At 36.5% G+C, this 19,241-nt stretch overlaps 1 protein-coding gene across 4 annotated transcripts in view; it reads left to right on the forward strand.

The window, feature by feature from the left end:
• Window positions 1-2,542: 2,542 nt before the first annotated feature.
• Window positions 2,543-19,241, forward strand: part of LOC125870765 (kinesin-like protein KIN-14P) — a 21,323-nt gene continuing 4,624 nt past the window's right edge. The window contains exons 1-13 of one of the 4 annotated variants that reach the window (XM_049551271.1): window positions 2,543-2,662; window positions 3,465-3,723; window positions 8,960-9,004; window positions 9,154-9,216; window positions 9,338-9,403; window positions 9,536-9,598; window positions 9,906-9,968; window positions 10,107-10,169; window positions 10,359-10,421; window positions 10,618-10,680; window positions 11,809-11,881; window positions 12,099-12,163; window positions 12,341-12,403. In XM_049551271.1, the coding sequence (XP_049407228.1) occupies window positions 3,517-3,723; window positions 8,960-9,004; window positions 9,154-9,216; window positions 9,338-9,403; window positions 9,536-9,598; window positions 9,906-9,968; window positions 10,107-10,169; window positions 10,359-10,421; window positions 10,618-10,680; window positions 11,809-11,881; window positions 12,099-12,163; window positions 12,341-12,403 (897 nt within the window). In that variant the 5' untranslated portion in view covers window positions 2,543-2,662; window positions 3,465-3,516. The remainder of the gene's footprint in view (window positions 2,663-3,464; window positions 3,724-8,959; window positions 9,005-9,153; window positions 9,217-9,337; window positions 9,404-9,535; window positions 9,599-9,905; window positions 9,969-10,106; window positions 10,170-10,358; window positions 10,422-10,617; window positions 10,681-11,808; window positions 11,882-12,098; window positions 12,164-12,340; window positions 12,404-19,241) is intronic. The other 3 variants (XM_049551272.1, XM_049551274.1, XM_049551273.1) reach the window with 3 other exon arrangements.

The raw sequence follows: 19,241 nt of genomic DNA on the forward strand, positions 1-19,241 counted from the left end.
AGTAGACCGAATCCTACCTCAAAGTCGAACATGAGTGCTCCAAATCCACTATACACGAGCTATCCACATCCGAAACGCCTCCAAACATCGGTAAACTATCGAATTATCAATCATAACGTCATTCCATACATTTTGACAATAAAATTGCAACAACTGGAAATGAACCCAAAATTGAGTCAAAATGAGAATGTGGGACCCACTTTAGGAATCCCAAAATTGACTCCGTCAAAAGGTCCTAATCGACTAACTAAGATTGTCCCCCGAAACAAGACTCAATTCATGCTTGGAACAACCCAAGCCACCACATGCAATAAAACAAAATTTGAAGAAAACTAAAAGAGAGTTGGCAGCCCTTTTAGGAGAAAAATACATCAAACGGAGAGCCTCTAATACCTCGCAAACACTCCATCACGTAGCCCCGATCGACACGGACCTCCAGAACTTTGAATCGCCTCAATCGGAGCTCCCAAGCTCAAGAAATTGCATTTGGTAGAATGAGGACTAAGTTGAAATTTCTAGGTATAAATACTTGTAACTAGTCACTAAAACAAAAATCTTGTCGCTAAAATTCAGATATCTAGTTGCTAAAACCTTGCACCAAATATCAGCACTTTAACTTGTTTGCTCAAACTCCGAATTCTCCGACGGGATATCCGGGATTCATTCAGAACCCTGAGCACGAAAACAAAATATTCTACCCCATCAAATTCGGCATTTCGGACTCAATGGAACCATCAAACTTTCATCCGAGGTCGTTTTGATGAAAAGTGGGTCTCACACCCAAGTTCCCTTTTAAGCTAAAAGTCACAAGAATGCTCAAAGTGAGTTTGGAAGCCTAGGTAACCGCATGAAAGGTCGTTCTAGACCAAAATTGGCATTCCAGAGCTAATTGCGCTAATGAAATTCTCATCCGAGCATGATTACCAAGTATGTTGACCAAAATCAACTCTTGGTTTAAGCTTCAAAGTTAAAACACCTAACGACACAAACTCACACCAAAAGTCTCAGGGCCCGAACCAACTATGTCCCTAACATAAAATGGCCCTTCTAGAGCTGATGAAACCATCAGCATTGTATTCTGAGGTCGTCTTCCAGAACTCTCGACTGAAGTCAATTGTTCAAGTTTCAAAAGCGCTCCAAAATATGAAAACCTGTACAAAATCCAAACTAAAGGCCCATCGACCGAACTGTCAGTCCTAGGAAGTCATAAATGACTTAGGGTCACTACAAGAAAGCTCTAAACGCTAAAAAGATCGGTAAACGAAGAAAATGACCTATATAGTTATTACTGATAGTGACATTCCTAGTCCCACTAAGAATTCTCATAGACATTCATATACATGAAACCTATAAGATAAATGTTCTCATCTTGAACGTTGTTTTTGCTTTCATAAATAAATTATAAATAAATTTTGATGAAAACATGTATAAGATATTTAAAATTATTTATAAAAATAATATATTATGAATGTATAATAATAATATATATGTATATAATTTATCGGTTTTGTTCGGTTATGTCTTCAATTTTTTTTAACAAAACCAAAATCAAACCAAACACTATCAATTTTTAAAAATCTAAAACCAAACCAAACCCAAATAAAATCGGTTTGAGTTTGATTTTTTGGTTTGGATTGATTTTATCCAAATTGTGAACGCCCCTATCTGACGCGTCTAAGTTTATGGATCTCAGATACATAGAGTCAAAATTAGGTGTAATTTATCCACATAAACTGTAACAATATAACCTCTCTTCTATCTCGCTCGCATATCTACCTCTCTCTCGCCATGTATTTGCATATTAGAATGTATTTGAGACCATATACATGTATCTAATGTGATTCACATGTATCTAGCATAAAAAAATTGTCTCATTGACCTCGCTCGCCTCTCTCCTTATGTATCTATATTTCAGAATGTATCTGATAACAAAAATATATGTAGTTAGATATATCTAAAAGTTATAAAGTTATTAACTAGTGAGATAATATAAAATTATTTCAAACTATAGAGAACTAAAATATTTATCTAAGTTCTTCTTAGATTTATGCAAGCGCAAATTACAGAAATACACACTTTTTGTTTCACTTATTTCCATTATCCCCTATTACTTTTAAAACTCCAAAATCTCTTTTTTTTTTCAATGTATCTGAGCCAGTATTTAATGTATCTAAGCTACATATTATGTATCCGTGCTAATTTTTAATGTATTTGAGTTACATATTAATGTATCCGAGCTACATATTAATGTATCCGAGACATTATACAATGTATCTGAGCTTCAATTATTGTATCCGATTTTTTTAATTCTTAAGAGATTAGTATAATTAGAAATTTATTAGGGATAATTGTAATTTAATATTAAAACTATGAGATTTATGTAATTTTACCTTTATGCAAATGTTGTTGAGGCCTTTTGACTTTCTTTCATGTGACTTGTGAGAACCTGAGTTAAACAGTGCAACGTGTAGGCAGATGATTGGAAGGACAAGGCAATGCAGAAAGTTGGAACATAAACTAAAATTACCAAAATGACCATTCACCTGGCCGTTACGCCCTTGCCCTCTCTCATACCCCATACCCCAAATTCAGTCGCTTCAACTTTACGGTGTCTTCTCAAAGGATTTTACCACTTTCAATCTCTTGTCGATCTCTTCTTTCGGTAAATGTTCATCTGATTTGTTTTTGCATTAAGCATTTTATTTAGCTGTGCTAATCTGACCTCCTTCTTGTCGATGTAATTTATTTTCTATGTTCATATAGAGGAAAATTAAGTTTTCTGTAAGTAAAAAAGAAATTAGTGTTCCTGTTGTCCTACTTGAAGTTTAACATTCGTTTGCTGATCGATTTTGAGATTGATCTGCGTTTAAGGTTCCGAAAATGCCTTCTCTCTAATTGCTAGTTTACTAATTGATTCTGGAATATCCAACTTTTACATTATTTTAGGTGTGATGTTGCAATGTTGATCTAACTTTTATTTTCGAAGTTTCACATTGTTTGGTGGTTAATCTTAAACATGAAATTGATTTGGATTTGATTCTATAGTCTATTGGTTTATTCCGAAGCTTCAGGTTCATGCTGGACGGCGCTTCACAAGTTTAACAAGGAAGAGACTTATATGCTCTCTCTTTTTCTTTTTTTTTTTAGCATTTTGAAATTTGAATTCAAGTTGATTCTTATTCTCAAGTGTTGAAATTAGCAACTTTTTAGCTGTGTACATGCAAAGTTTTTCGTTTTTATGTGTTTATCGTTGAAGTTACACGTTGAATTGAAAAATGAGTTGATTTGAATTTAAGGTTCCAAAATGCCTTAGCAGATGGAGAGTTTATTGATTGATTCTAAAGTTAGATTAATTTTGCGAGGTGCTCCACAAGTTCTAATGAGAAAGAGATGTTAAATGCATGTTAATTTTGTGTCTAATTTGAAATGTCATACTTGATTATAATATTTTATGGTTTCTGTAGGCTGTGCTGTTCTATTAGTATTTTCTGAGTTTTGATTGTTGGCCCTGTGCCAATGGAAGAAGAGAAGAAGAAGAGGAAGAACAAGAAAAAGAAGAATAAACAAACCAAAGGAATAGAAAATAATGCCGTTGGTGCAGAAGAATCCGCTTCCTCCAATCAGAACCATCCTGCTGAAATACGTGGTTCTGAAGCACATACTGATGATACTTCGGGGATAGATGACGATTCTAATAGACATGATACTGAGGGTGCCAAAGTCGTAAGTTAACTTCTATAACCAAATCATTCTGGTACTAAAGGTTTATTTGTTTTCCAAATCTAAGAGGAGTCATGTTTCTTCATTCTCAAAAAAATCTAAGAGGAGTCATGTTTCTAGAACCATATATGGATTTTGCATGCCACTTCTTGTTGTATTTCTTTTTTTGGTGAAAGAACATATTCATACTTTTAACATTATTGGGTGATCTAAAAGTACAACAAATAGATGTTATTTAATTGATAAGTTGCCCTTGTCTAAATGACCCCAAACATGTATCCATGAATTAGTCATCATGGATAACTTTGGTGGGTTTTAGGAGAGGTAGATGTAGGCCAGAGAAGTATTGGAGAAAAGTGACTAGACTAGACAAGACATGATACAACTTCAGCTCACCGAGGTCATGACCTTAGAAAAGGAGGTTATTGAAGGCACACATTAGGGCAGAGGGTTAGTCCGCAGTTGTGCGTCGCCTAGCTAAGTAGTAATTCTTGTCCTTCAATTTTGTTGTTATCTGTTGTTTCTTGTACTTCAATTGTCCTACTATTTGTTGTAGTTATTGTCAATTTTATTTTTTCCAGCATATTTTGTCAATTATTTTTCCTTTGCCATCTTTTCATTGTGCTGAGGGTCTATTGTAAACAACCTCACTATCTCCCAAGGTAGGGTAAGGTCTAGTACACTCTACTTCCCTAGATTCCACTGGTTACATTGTTGTAATCATCAAATGCTATTATGAGCTTCTTGCTCCTAACTAAACTGAATTCAGAAGTTGAGTTGTTAGAGAATAAAGGTTGCGTTGGTCGTGAAGAAAGGAACTAGAAAACATATTTGAAGGAGAGAGACAGAGAGAGAGAGAGTGTGTTTTGAGTCCAATTCTTAAAGATTATCTTTTTCACATCATGATCATCTTAATGGTTGAGATTAGATAAGGGCAGAAAAAGTGTTGATTTAAAGCCCAAAATGTTGACTCACTTTGTCACAGTCCAACATAGCTTATGCTCTTCTCTGAACCCAATTATGGGGTTTCTGTATATTCAAGATTTATGCTATAAGTAATCCTCTTAATTTGAATATGTATTTTTTTTTAAGTTTTACTGCATCATTAATGGGAAAGTGTAATAAGAAATCATAGTTGCAGAATTTAGTTTTCCTTATGCTCGATCAGTAAGTGAATTGGTACAGAAAACTTGAAAGCCCTGTCATAGAGCAGTGTTTTCCTTCTTTTCCTTATGAACAAATGCAGGTGCAACATTCAATGCCTACTGGTAAAGTGTTCTCTTTTAAACTGTGAATGTAAGCGGATTTCTCATGAATTTATAACCATAGATGATAGTCTTTACTTGTCAAATTTTTATTGCAAGCTGGAATTAGATCTTCATTTTGTTTGGAAATAGAGAGGGTCCTTTCTCCACTAAGTGGAAGTTAATAGGAGAAACTCATGATAGGAAGGGTGCATGGAAGAAGAGAATAAGGAAAGAGAAAATGGAAGGAAATATATTTGAATGTCTTGAGAGAAAAAAGAATTAAAAGGAGAAGGATTAGAACTGGGGCTGCCTGGTGGAGAGAAGAAATAATTAAAGAACGTATGTAGAATGCCTTCTCACCTTTAAATTTTAAAATCAGTGTTAATAGTACCTATGTGCCGCAAATAAGATTAGATGTAGAAGCTAAAGCTAAGTTTTGTGAGGATATGGCTAACTTAGTTCAAGGAATTCCAGGAGGCAGGAGGCTGACAAATCCTTATAGGTAGAGAACTAAATAGCCATGTAGGTAAACAGACCGACGACTTTGAACAAGTACATGGTGGTTATAGTTATGTTTTTAGGAATGACGTAGCGGTTACTATTTAGAATTTTCTTTAGCTTGTGATTTTGTGGTAGCTAACACATATTTTAAGAATAAAGATTCTGACCTAATTACTTATAAGAGTGGGTGTAACCATAGTCCAATACATTTTCATTTTTATCCTTGTTAGAAGATGAAAAGTAAATGCAAGGACTGTAAGGTTATTCCACGAGAAATGCTGACCAACCTATTAACAAACAATATATGTTACCCTTCAGTTTAGGAGTGTTATTAGCTTCCTATATTTCAGTTAACTGTTGGTATACGTAGTTAGTTATTTATACTATTTAAGACTTCAACAGTTTCCTATATTCTAGGTCTTAAGTTAGTTTGTACCTTATTAGGGTAGTATTTTCAATTCTGTATCTGCTCTATATAAAGAATTAAAGAGCCTGTTGTATGTGAATGAAATCATCCTTCTCTTCTACAATTCAAACCTTTATATGGTATCAAGAGCTTTTATTCTCCTCACAGAATTCTAATAACTCACCCACCACAAATGGCACCCTCAGTTACCAATTCCGATGCAGCCAACACCACCACCATTGTTCAATTCAACTCAGTTACCCAGCTTCTGATTAGACTTGCTGGCAACCATAACTTTTCCTTGTGGAAGGCACAAGTGTCCATGCTCATGAGAGGACACAATCTTTATGGACATCTAGATGGGACTGCCCTTGCTCATGTCAAGACCACCACCACAAACAATGACCACCACCACAAACAACGACCACCACCACAAACAACCAGACAATTGCCAACCCAGATTATCTTAATTGGTTTTGCCAGGACCAATTGATCCCAGATGCAATTTTAGCATCAGTAGATCCAACTCTTACTTCCATTGTAGCCGTTGTAACCACTGCCAAAGCAGCCTGACATTCCCTCCATACTGCATATGCCACTAAGTTGAAAACTCGCATTTTCAGCTTGTGAGATCACCTCGCTCATCTCACCAAAGAGAGTTTTTGTAACAAACTATCTCAACCAAGTACGATCTCTCTGCGATGATATAGCGATTGCAGGAGCTCATGTCACCAACGATGAAACTCATTGTCAATATTCTCACTGGTCTTGGACCAGAATATCGAGAAATCTCAGATGATCTTGGACCAGAATATCGAGAAATTCATAGAAGTGGCAGGTCTATAATTACATCACTTTCCCAATGATTCTCTCTAAAAGATTTTGGGCTCATACATTTATTTTTTGGGTGTTGAGGTGATATCCACGCCAACTGCCATATATTTGTCTCAACAAAAATATGTCATGCATCTTTTTGATGAATTGCATATGGCTGATTGCAAGGGTGTTCTCTCATCGATGACATCAACCTGCACCTTAGTTGATTCAAAAGCTGATTCTGTAGTTGACATTTCCCTTTACAGAAAAATCATTGGTAAGCTTCACTACTTACCCTTCACTAGGCCTGACTGCCTGAAATCGGGTTTGCTATGAACAAGTTGTCTCAGTTTATGAGTAATCCCAAAATGTCTAATGGGAAAGCCATCAAACGCTTGTTGTGCCTGAAACACACAAGCACATTGGGAGTCCAGCTAAGTCGACAACTAATAGGCCGTTTACTCACTTATTCTAACTCTAATTGGTTTGGAAATCCACAAGACAGAACATCAACAATAGGTTGTGTTGTCCACCTTGGTAATTCACCAGTCTCTTGGTCTTCCAAAATGCAGAAGTCTTATCTCACTCTCATCTACCGAAGCAGAGTATCGAGCTGTTGCTGCTGCCATTTCTGAAGTCCACCTATCACTGTGTTCTTCACCAACTGTTTTCTGTGACAACGTTAGCACCACCTACATTTGTGCTAATCCTGTTTTTCATAGTAGGGTGAAGCATGTAGCCACTGATTTCCATTTTGTTCATGAGCAAGTTCAACAAAATGCACTTGAGGTTCGTCACATTCACTCTTGTTGATCAAGTCGCTGTTGTACTCACCAAGCCTTTCTATGTACAACTTTTTTGCGCCATTTTCACAAGTTGGTGCTTGTTCCAGTCACCCTAACTTGCGGGGCGTCTTAACAGATAACATCTGTTACCCTTCAGTTTAGGAGTCTGTGATTAGCTTCCTTTATTACAACTATTTGATGGTATACATAGTTAGTCATTTGTAGTATTTAGGATTTTAATAGTTTCCTGTATTCTAGGTCTTCTGGTGGTTTGTGCCTTATCAGATCAGTATTTTCAAAAGAGCATATTGTACGTGAATAAAACTGTCTTTCTCTTCGATGTCTTAAACCTTCATACACCCAACATTGGTTAGTAGTCTTAGATGAAAGCTTAACAGTAGAGTGAGAAAGGTGCAACTTTCAAACAACCGCAAATTAGGTGTTGGGCTTGAGACTTAGAGGGAGACGTAGATATCTTGTGGAAAGAAATGTCGGTTTGCATTAAAAACATAGCAACTAAAGTTTTAGGTATGTCTAAAGGTCTAGGTTCTCAACCAAGGAATTCTGGTGGTGGAATGAGGAGGTACACAAAGTTATTAAAGCTAAAATAGTGTTATAAGAAGTTGCCAAAGGCAAAGGACGGAGAATCCTCATACTAAGATTAGATAAGATTAAAAATGAACACATTTGCCAGAAGGTCCAAGTCACATGCATTGAGAATAAAATGTGAGAAGGTCTCTTGAGATGGTTTGGACATGTTTTGCATCAACCTACAAATGTATTAGTCCGTAGGAGTGAAACTATTGTAAGTGAAAGTTGTAAAAAGGGACAGGGTAAACCTAAAATCACATGGAAGGAAGTTATCTTGAAATGCTTGTGTCAATGCAGACTTTGCTAAAGATAGGACACAATAGAAGAAAAAGACCTATATAGGTGATAACTACTATTCCCCCCTTTCCCAATTTATATGATATCTGTCCCAAAGAATGACACATTTCCTTATTTGGCAAATATTGACGTTACCAACATTAAACCCATGTTGGGTCTCACTTATTTGGCAAAAAGTCCACAAAAGGTGTACTCTTCTATGTAAAAATTCATTTTTTAAGGGGTAATTTTGGAACATTGCAAAGTCTTCTCATATTTCTTTAAACTCCATGCCCAATCAAACTACATCACATAAATTGGGATAGAAGGAGTAGTTCAAAATAAGTCTTAGTGTTATTAATATTATAGTATTATTATAATTTTTATTTATTTATTTATTTATTTATTATTATTATTATTATTAAACTATTAGTTGTAGACATATTTAATATATTTTTATTTTATTTAGTATGATGATGCTACAAAATGAGTTTAAATGAAGAAATAAGATTCATATAACCAAACCCAACAATTTTTGGGACTGAGGCCTTGTTGTAAACATCTAAGGTCCTTTATACTTTCTGATATGTGCTCTTTTGACATTCTTGCTTTTACAGTCATCTTTAGCCGAGAATGAGAAACACTGTAGGATGGATACAGAGGTGAGTTAAGGCCTCCTCTTTTAGCAGCTGCTGATCTATTTTCAGTTATGGGCTCATCATTTTATGATAATTGTATTCTCTTCCCCTCAGTCTTATCTGTCTATTGTATAACTCATGACAAGTCATTGCTTTCTCTATTTTATGGACAGGCCGCCTTTGAAGAGAAAATTAAACAATTACAGAAGGACAAAGTGTCACATATGCAAAAGGAGGTATAATGCTGTAAACCTTTTGCTTGTGTAGCCTTTAAATGAGCTTACATCTGCATGGAATCACATATATTTTCTATCTACATTTTAATTGAAACATTTAAAAGTTACTGCTGTTTTACAGGCTATCTTTGAGGAGAAACTTAAACAGTTCTCACGGGAAAAAGATGCCAGTTTACTGAAGGAGGAGGTAATAGAAACTACACACAAAATTTGCATTGTAAAAACCTGCAACTTGCTAACTCATAGGCCAGTGGTTGGTGCCTAATCAGTTTTTTTAAGATTTTCACTCCTAATCTTGCGGATTTACCTTGATGTGCAGTCTAACTTTAACGCGAGGATTAAACAACTTCAGAATGAAAATAACAGTCATCTGCATAAAGAGGTATTTTAGTTCTGCCTCTGTCTGAAAGCAGGCACAGTCAAAAAACAAAGTGATTTTGACCAAATATTAAGAGCATCCTCTCATTATTCAAATGTGGGGAAAACTGTGTTGTCCTTCTTGTGTGTTGTTCGCTTTATGTAGTTTCATTTTCAAAAATGAATTGTTCAAGTACGGTTAAATTTCGAAGTCTGATGGTTTGCCATGCTGCTACGTGCACAGAGTATGCAAAATCAGTGCTGTGTTTTTTAAATGTCTTGTCCTATTTATCCTATCTATTTTGAGTTTTACGCTCTTCTGTGATCCACAGGCTAGTTTTGAGATGAAAATCATGCAATTGCAAGATGAAATTAGCAGTCTCAGGAGGCAAGAGGTAATGGGAAAAAATGGCTATGCATACTGCTATCACAATAGTTGTGCTTTCTGGAACGTATTATCCACCTAAAATATTCTTTCCTTGTTTGGTCAATGGTCCTTCTACAGCAATCAGTGACCTTTTGGACTTTTGCAGGCTAACCAAGAAGAAAAGATGAGACAATTGCATATGGAGAAGGATGTTTACTTGCAGAAAGAGGTACTAAAACTTTTAGCCATTCTCATTTCTACTTCTGTGGAAGTTTTCAAAGATATATTGCATTTAGGACACCAAATTGATATTTTTTAGATGCCATTGCCAGTCTCTTTTTATTGTACTTTTACTTCCACAACGACTCTTTAAAGTTTAGATCTACATGACAAGAAGTATGCTCTCTGTAATTTTCAGGCTGAATTTGAGATGAAGAATTCCCAGTTACAAAGTGAAAAGAATTCCTGGCTTCTAAAGGAGGTGATAATCCCATATTGGCAAATAAATTTTCTTGTATAACAGAACCAAGTTTTTTTTTTCATAAGATCATCATTTTGTTTTACCATCACTGGTTATAAGCAATTCAGTGTCATATCCTTAACCGCATTTTCTGCAATTTTAAGATTTTCTCTTGAGGCCTGCAGTAAGTTCCAGCGTAATACCTTGTTCCTTACAGGCTGGCTTAGAGAAAAGAAATAATGAGTTGGTGGATGAAGTGGAGAAGTTGAATTCAAAGAGGGTAATGAATCCTGAAGTTTAATTTTTATGTGCTTCTGTTGTTTCACTTGATCATGGGGGTGTATCATGCCATTGAGTTTTGTTGCATACCTTTTATCTTCATGTATTGTGGCAATATAGTGGTACTTCTCCTTGAGAATTTGCTTGGTTCAAAAACTTTCACTAGAATAACCAGTGTTATAAAAAGTGAGGAAAAGCGCGCTTAAAGCGCAAGGCAAGGCAAAGCGCAGCCCTTGCGCTTTTCTTCCCTGAAGCGAGGCGACATTCAAAAAGCGATCGCTTCTACAGTTGAAGCGAGAAGCGCAAGAAAAGAAAAATCGAGAAAAGGCGCGCTTAATTTGAAAAAGCGCTAATTAGGGTTTTTTTAAAAAAAAAATTGAAGGTTTTTTTTTTAATTTCTGAAATCTTCTTTCGCGACTTCTCAATACCTCCTTTCGCGAATTCAAATATTTTCTTTGGACTGCTGCGAAGCTGTGACTGCTGTAAGTTCTCTTCTTCTCTTCTTCTCTGTGAGGCTGCGACTGCTCTGCGAATGTTTTTTTTTCTATTTTTGGTTGCTGCTGTGTTTTTTTCTATATTTTTATTGCTGCGAGGCTGCCACTGCTGCAAGTTCTCTTCTTCTTTGTGAGGCTGTGACTGCTCTGCTACTGTTTTTTTTCTATTTTGTTGCTGCTGTGTTTTTTTCTATATTTTATTGCTGCTTTTTTTGTTTCAATTTCTGTTGCTGCTCTGTTTTTCAATCTCTATTGCTGCTCTGTTTTTCAATCTCTATTACTGCTCTGTTTTTTTCAATTTCTATTACTGCTTTGTTTTTTTCCAATTCTATTACTGCTCTGTTTTTTTTTTTTATTTCTATACAGTGTGACTGTGATCAGTGATGCACGTATGCTGGTTGCTGCTCTTAATAGTCTTTATTTTTCTTACTTGGTTTATTTGTTGTTTTGTTACTAAGTTACACTTCTTTTTTGCTTGTAGTAACTAGTAAAGTTGTAACTAGTTTATTTAATATTTTTTATTTTTATACTAAATATCGCTTTACATAAAAAAAGCGCGCGCTTTGCTTCTCGCTCGCGAGCCCTCGTCGCTTTTTTCCGCTTTTCGCTTCCCAAAACACTGAGAATAACTTTAGCATGAATATCAGGTCAATTTGAAAAAAAAAGTAAAAGAGATGGAGAAGGAAACAGAAAACAAGGTCCAGAAGGAGTTAATCTCTCTCCTATTTTAATACTAGTAACTTTGACAGGGAACTGTTCCTAATATCGACTGTACTGATACTTTTCGTTTTTGTTTCGTCCTTTGTTTCTCCTTATTTTTGTTTTTGGTTCCATGTGGGGAAAAGAAATAACTAGAAGCTAGCATGCTTTGTAGAGCAGGATTCATGAGATGGAATAGATTTTGGTCTAATAACTTCATCCTTGCAGGTTAGCTTGGAGGAAAGAATAAGTCTGTTGGTGGATGAAGTGGAAAATTCGAATTCAACGATGGTAAAAAAATTAATTTCACTGCTATTCTTTCACTTTATAGTGGAGTTTTTTTCTCGCTTTTGACTTCAGTCTCATACCTGTTTACATTCATGCTGATAAGCAATTTATTTGTGTTCTCTTTGATAATTGTCCTGGTCAAAATAAAGACTCTGAGAATAACTTTGGCATGAATATCAGGTGAGCTTGGAGGAAAAAGTAAAAGAGACGGAGAAGGAAAGAGAGAACTGGGTCCAAAAGGAGGTAATTTCTTATATCTTAATGCGTGTAGTTTTGAGTGGGCTTTGTTGCTAACATCCTCTATTCTGAGACCAATGTATATTGTTTCAGTTGCGGTCAAGTAATAACAAGAATTTAGCAAGCTAGCTATTCTGGGTTGCATGCCCTTCTCCGGACCCATGCATAGCGGGAGCTTAGTGCTTTAGGCTGCCCTATTGAATCGAATCATGTTATGCATCTGTCAAGTTGCTATGGATATTTCACGAGTAGCGATATGATGGGCTTAATAGATAGGTGAACAATATGACCTGCTATGCATATGATTTAAGATGCTTGGCAATTTAGAGGAAACATATTCATAAAATATATCTGGCTTCAATTAAATGCTCATAGATATAATTGCTTAATAAAAACAGAACGGATACCAAAGGAATTGTTAAAAAAACAGTGAACAAAATTCAAGTCAGATGGTTTTGAATACTTGATGACATATAAAGTATGGCTTCTAGTAAGAAGAATTGTATTTTTTATTGATAATGAAGCCGTCAGTCTGTAAAGGGAGTAAAAGACAAAATAACATGCAAGAAGGAATCATGACTAGACAACTGATGACGTCAAAAGTGACAAAGAACACTTTGGAAATGCAATTTATGATGTTCATTCATGTGGGTGACATTCGAAATTACAACAACCATAGGGGTATTTTGCTACTAACCCACACTCCGGGAGTTCGAGAGAAGGTGGTGAAGATGAGGCTAAGGAGGGTGTGTCTATTACCGAGAACCAATTTGGATTCCTGCCGCGAAGGTCAACTACAGAAGCCATTCATCCCGTAAGTAGATTGATGGAGCAATATAGTGAGAGCCTGAGAGGAAGAGGGACTTACATATGATGTTCATTGACCTAGAAAAAGCATACAACAAAGTTCGTGGGGAGGTTCTTTTTTTTTTTTTAAAACCGCGGTTTCCGTTTTAAGCACCTCGACTAATTTCATGGGATACCTGCCACCTCCCACCAGCAACAGATACTACGTAACTCTGTCCACCAAAGCTAAGACAGATGTAGTATTTTTTGTCTCCGTTGAGTGTTGAACCTAAGACCTTAGGGTTCTCAACCACTTCATTGACCATGTTTGGAGGCTATAAGTGTGCCTGTAACTTACATTAGGGTGATTAAGGACATGTATGAGGAGCCAAGAATCGAGTGAGGATAATTGGAGGAGACTCGAGCACTTTCCAGGCAATGATGGGGTTGCACCAGGGATCAACTCTTAGCCCATTTGTTTTTGCCTTGGTAATGGATGAACTGACGCGACATATCCAAAGATGCCATGGTATATATGTCACGCCCAAGCTTGGACGGGGCGGAAAAGCACAGTATGAACACCTGGTATACAAATGACCTCTGCTAAACAAATGAATATCTATACATGAGGCAAATAATGAGGAACCGTACCTATGCAACACTGACCAACTGGCCATACTGATGTGATGGACAAATGAAACTATAATCATAGGTGACAATTTTACAATGTCTATGAAGCCTCTAATGGAATTCTTAACTGTACCTTATTAAATGGTCGGGACAGGGCCTCAACATACCCAACTATAACTATAAGAACATCTAAGTAGTACTAGGCACCTATTACCTCCAGGTGATAATGGAGCTCACCGATACTTTGCTACTTTGCTGAGTATGCAACAAGAGACTACTGCGGGATTCTACTAACCTGTATACCTGATCCTGCATTTCCATGAATAACAAGTAGACACATGAGGATGCTCAACGAATCAAAGAATAAGATGAGCAACTATAAACAACTGAACATCAGAACCCTTTTTGTCTAAAACTTTATCTTATGGATAACCTTATAAACTTAAGTAAAATGTATTTCGATTGTTGCTTAAAATGTTAACAAGTGGTAGATTTACACATGAGATATGCTATGTGTTTTATCCCTGTAAGTGATCAAATGATAGGCCTTTAAAGGCTACCTGTAACAATGAACAGATAAGCCTCTTAGGGAAATCTTTAGCACATGAACGATATGAATATTTAAAGTATAATATGAAGCTGTAACTTATAACGGAATATAACCAACCTTAGAAATTCTCATATAACATCGCTTGAGTTATTTCTTTAATATATAATATGTAGTAGTTTGCCTAGGTGATGTTCTACCTCTATCTGTAGTCCAAGTATACAAGTAATCACATGATGGCCTCCAAAGGTGATCTATGACACATGTAAGAGATATATTGCCAAATCACATAAGTTGCATGATGTTGATAAGTGTCTATCGCAATTTGCTGTAAGGTACATCTTCCCCTGGCTCCAATAAAGGGTCTGCCCGTAAGCTTGTAGGCCATATATTGTCTTAGTTAGGGAACCAGGGGAACCAGTGCATGACATTTCAGTTGACTACTATCTATCACATATGCCATAAAGGGCGGTCTGTCTCAATCCTGTGCACAAAATTCGCATCACTTCGTATGCAAAGTGGACCTATGAATACCCACCCATCGTTTTAGAGTAGGTCTTAATCATATATTTACAATGCCTATAACAAATTAACAAGTGAGTTACCATCTTTATCTTTCACATAAGCAAGTGAGGATCTTTATGTTGCTCACAAGTAACATAATATATATTCTAGTCTATCAAGTACTTGGTTTAGCTTAAGAATCATATCACTATGTGATCTATTTAAGTGCAGGCCATATTGTAGTCAATTGTTTTCCTTTTAAACACGTGACAGATATACCAGAACCTTACCTCAAATTTGCTGGAACTTACAATCTCTTAACTTGACATCTTCAACACCAAACAATTTTCTTCAAAACAAAACCTTAAGACAAGAAGAAAACACTTGAGAACAACATCTCACCAATATGGGCGGCGTAGGGAACTCTTTCTCTAAAGGCTGCCTCAAGCTTCTCAACATGTAACCACAAGTTCTCCCACTCCCTTACAAGTTAAAACTACGTGAAATACATACAAAATACTTACCTTAGGGGTTGTGAAAGAAGAAGAAAATTCAAGAGCCTTCTTTGGAGAGAAAGTCACAATCGAGATAGAGAGACTAATGAAATTTTCTTTGTGAGTAATATGATATTTGGTCTAAGTAAATAGATATATATCACCTTTTGGCAGATGGGTCTTGGGCTTGACCCAACGACCCGCCCCATATCCCTTTGGCCCAATTAATTTGGGTCTTTCATTGTTCAAGTAGGTGATGCACCTACTTGTTTTCTTTAGAGAAAATTATTTCAAGTGGACCCTCACCATATGTTGTCACATGGGTTTGCCTAATAAAACAAGTGACACATTAGTTATCTTTAAGCACGTACGTCTCATAAGCAAGTAGGACGTTTAAGAAAGTAGCTCGAACAAGTAGGACGTCTAAACAAGTAGGTTACTTTGTCCTGCATTTATTTTGCTTTCCAAAGCTTAATCCCTTCAACTAGTCCTTCACTTTTTGTACACTTGAACACTTAGACTTTAGGCTCAATTGTAATCACCTTTTTCCAAGCTCAAATAATCTTGTTGACGTTGACTTAGTCGTGAACATGAGAGTCAAACATAAATGGAAATTTTGCAAACAATGTCTTCTTCAAACTTGCATAATTCTTGATATAGAACTTGGATGGACGAGCGATTTGTTTTTTTTTTAAACTAGACTCAAAGACCTTTAATTTGATTGGTTAGCTCTCCATCTATTGGGAGATCTGCTCATTTAAAGCAAACAATATACTGGATCACTTGAAGTAGTGACCCTCCACAGGGGATCCTTTGACTTGAACTTTTGTTTGAAGGCTTCCCTTGGGCTAAAACCTTGGGTTAACACTTCAACAACCTTTATATATATGTTACTTAACATAATTATCAATTTGTATCCTTAATCTCTCGGTTTCATACCAATCCTTTGCCATTTGACTAGTTGCATGTTAACATAGATGTACGAGGTATTACAATATGCTTTTTGCAGTTGACATAGTATTGATTGATGAGACATGCGACAAAGTTAATGATATGCTAGAGGTTCAGAGACAGACCCTTGAAGCCTAAAGGGTTCAAGTTGAGGACTAAGACAAAGTACTTAGAGTGCAAGTTTACTGATGAACTCACGTGGCAGATGTGGAGGTGAGGATTGATACTCAAGTTATCTCCAAGTAAGGAAGTTTCAAGTATCTTGAGTTCGTAATTCAAGGAATTAAGGAGATTGATGATGATGTTACCTATCGTGTTGGAGCTGATGAAATGGAGGCTCGTATTTAGTATCTTATGTGTTAAGAGTGTGTCACCAAAGACTTAAAAGTATGTTTTATAAAGTGGTCCTCAGACCAGCTATGTTTGGGATGGAGTGTTGGTCGGTCAAGAACTCGCACGTCTAAAAGATGAAAGTAGCGGAAATGAGGATGCTGCGATGAAAAAGTATGTAATATAAAGTGATTGTTAGACCAACTATGTTTGGGACCGAGTGTTGGTCGGTCAAGAAGTCGCACGTCTAGAATATGAAAGTAGTGGAAATGAGGATGTTGCAATGAATGTGTGGACATACTAGGAGCGAAGATATTTTGGATAAGGTGGGAGTGATCTCCGTGGTAGACAAGTTGAGGGAGGGAGGCGAGATTGGGATGGTTCGGGCATGTGAGAGGAAATGCACAGATGCCAGTGAGGAGGTGTTAGAGGTTGGCTTGGTCGGTATTAAGAGAGGTAGGCCAAAGTAGGGTGGAAATTTAGTAAGTAATTGAGCGTTGTCAAGTTTCCTCTATCAGTATTGTTATTACTACCCTCCTATTTTATTACATGTTGTTTCCTTTGCTTCAGTTACCGTACTGTTTGTTGTTGTTACTGTTCTGTTCTCCTTTGTTTTTAGCATGACTTCTTCTATCTGCTATTGAATCAGCTGCTGTTGCCGGGCGAGACTACTGTAGTTCCACATCATACTTGATTTTGATATACTTTACTTGAGCTGAGGATCTATTGGAAAAAACATCTACCTTCACAAGGTAGGATAAAGCTACATATAACCACCCTCCCAGACCCACTTGTGGGATTGCATTGGGTATGTTGTTGTTGTTAATGTTCATGCATGTGGATCTTGCTGGATGATGACAGGAAACTTCTGTATTTCCATCCTAACAGATTTGAAAAAGTCATTTTTGCTATCCAACTTGTACTTTTCTTGATTTCCATCAAGTGACATTTTTTGTTTAACTGTACCAAGCCAACAACAGCAACAACAACATACCTAGTGAAATTCCACAAGTGGGGTCTGGAAAGGATATAGTGTACGCAGACCTTACCACTACCCTGTGGAGGTAGGGAGGGTTGTTTTCGAAAGACCCTCGGCTCAAGTGCAACACATCTGAGTACTAAGAAGAAGAAAACAGTGTAGAACGGTACAAGAACAACAAACAAGTCATGTTCTGTATATTTGAACCGAAATGTCATTGGGATGTGCTATTAAGATTAGAAGCTGAGTTCTTGATGCCATTTAATGAAATTCATTTACTTAATAAAAAAAAAGATGAAAAACTGAGATAATGAAAAGCTGAATGGCAGTATATTTGAACCAAAATGTCACTGGGATGTGCTATTAAGATGAGAAGCTGAGTTCTTGATGCCATTTAATGAAATTCTCTTACTTCATCATGAAAATCTAAGATAATTAAAAGGTGAATGGCAGTAAAATTTTCCTTGTTGAAAACCTGTGGTATTGATCTATCTGGAATCTGGATACTGAGTTTTCTTTAATACGGCTGTGGGTAATAAGGTGGTACCTGAGAGTAAACGTGCCTTGAAGTATATTGCATATCAGTGACTTCAAGCACAACCACTTTGTAAGTTTGAAGTAAATTGCACAGCTACTTGCCAGTGAAAGCAAGGGGTTTGCCTTCAGGGTGGCCCAGTGGTTTAGGCTTGGGACTTCCATGTTGGAGGTCTCAAGTTCGAAACCCCTTGCCAGCGAAAGCAAGGGGTTTGCCTTCTGGGTCGAGCTCGTTGCATCGGGCTTGCCTAGTGCGGGTTACCTCTCCTATGTGGTTTGCAAGCTATTGCATAGGAGCGGGGATTTTACCTTGTGCGCACCCAAAGGGTAGCGGCTGCGGGTTTCCCTTGTCATAAAAAAAACAAAATTGCACAGCCACTTGGACTTTTCTGGGCATGCACACTGAGCTTAGTAGGCTCTTAGCACTTCTAATCAAGTAGAAAGAAAGAGAATAGTTTACTTGTTTGAGCTGCATGGATAAATCTGTTTGATTTTCCTTTGCTAAATTATTTATAAGTCAATTGTTGGAGAAGATCAATGCATTGCTCTTTTTTCATACTATGCCTCAATCCCAAACAAGTTGGGGTCGAGTGTCAACTATATGACTCCCCACTTTCATTTAAGCTCAAAATTATATCATCATCATACTCAATTAAAAATGTGGAAAATAAGTTAAATTTGCATATAAATATGATAGAAAAAAACTAACAAGAATAATAACAACAACAATCTCTAACAAGTCAAAAATCTATCCTCAACTAGTAGCTATCACCTATATGGATCTTTTTTTCCCCACTGTGCCCTATCTTTAGCTAGGTCTGCATTGATACCCGTTTCTCAAAATAAAAAGAAATAAATAACAGGGCACATAACCTAATTGTTAGTTTTATCTATTAGGGCATCTCCAACCCAATCCTCTATTTTACTCTCCAAATATAGAGTTCTCTATTTTTTCAGACAACCAACTCCAACCCAATTCTCTATTTTACTCTCTAAAAAGGAATCTTTTTCTCTCTCCTCAATATTATATTATTATTTCTATTTCATTCTTATTTTCTTACTATTTCATACTATAAATCCTTTTTTTTT

This window comes from Solanum stenotomum, chromosome 7, assembly GCF_019186545.1.
Source record: "Solanum stenotomum isolate F172 chromosome 7, ASM1918654v1, whole genome shotgun sequence".
Lineage (NCBI taxonomy): Eukaryota > Viridiplantae > Streptophyta > Magnoliopsida > Solanales > Solanaceae > Solanum > Solanum stenotomum.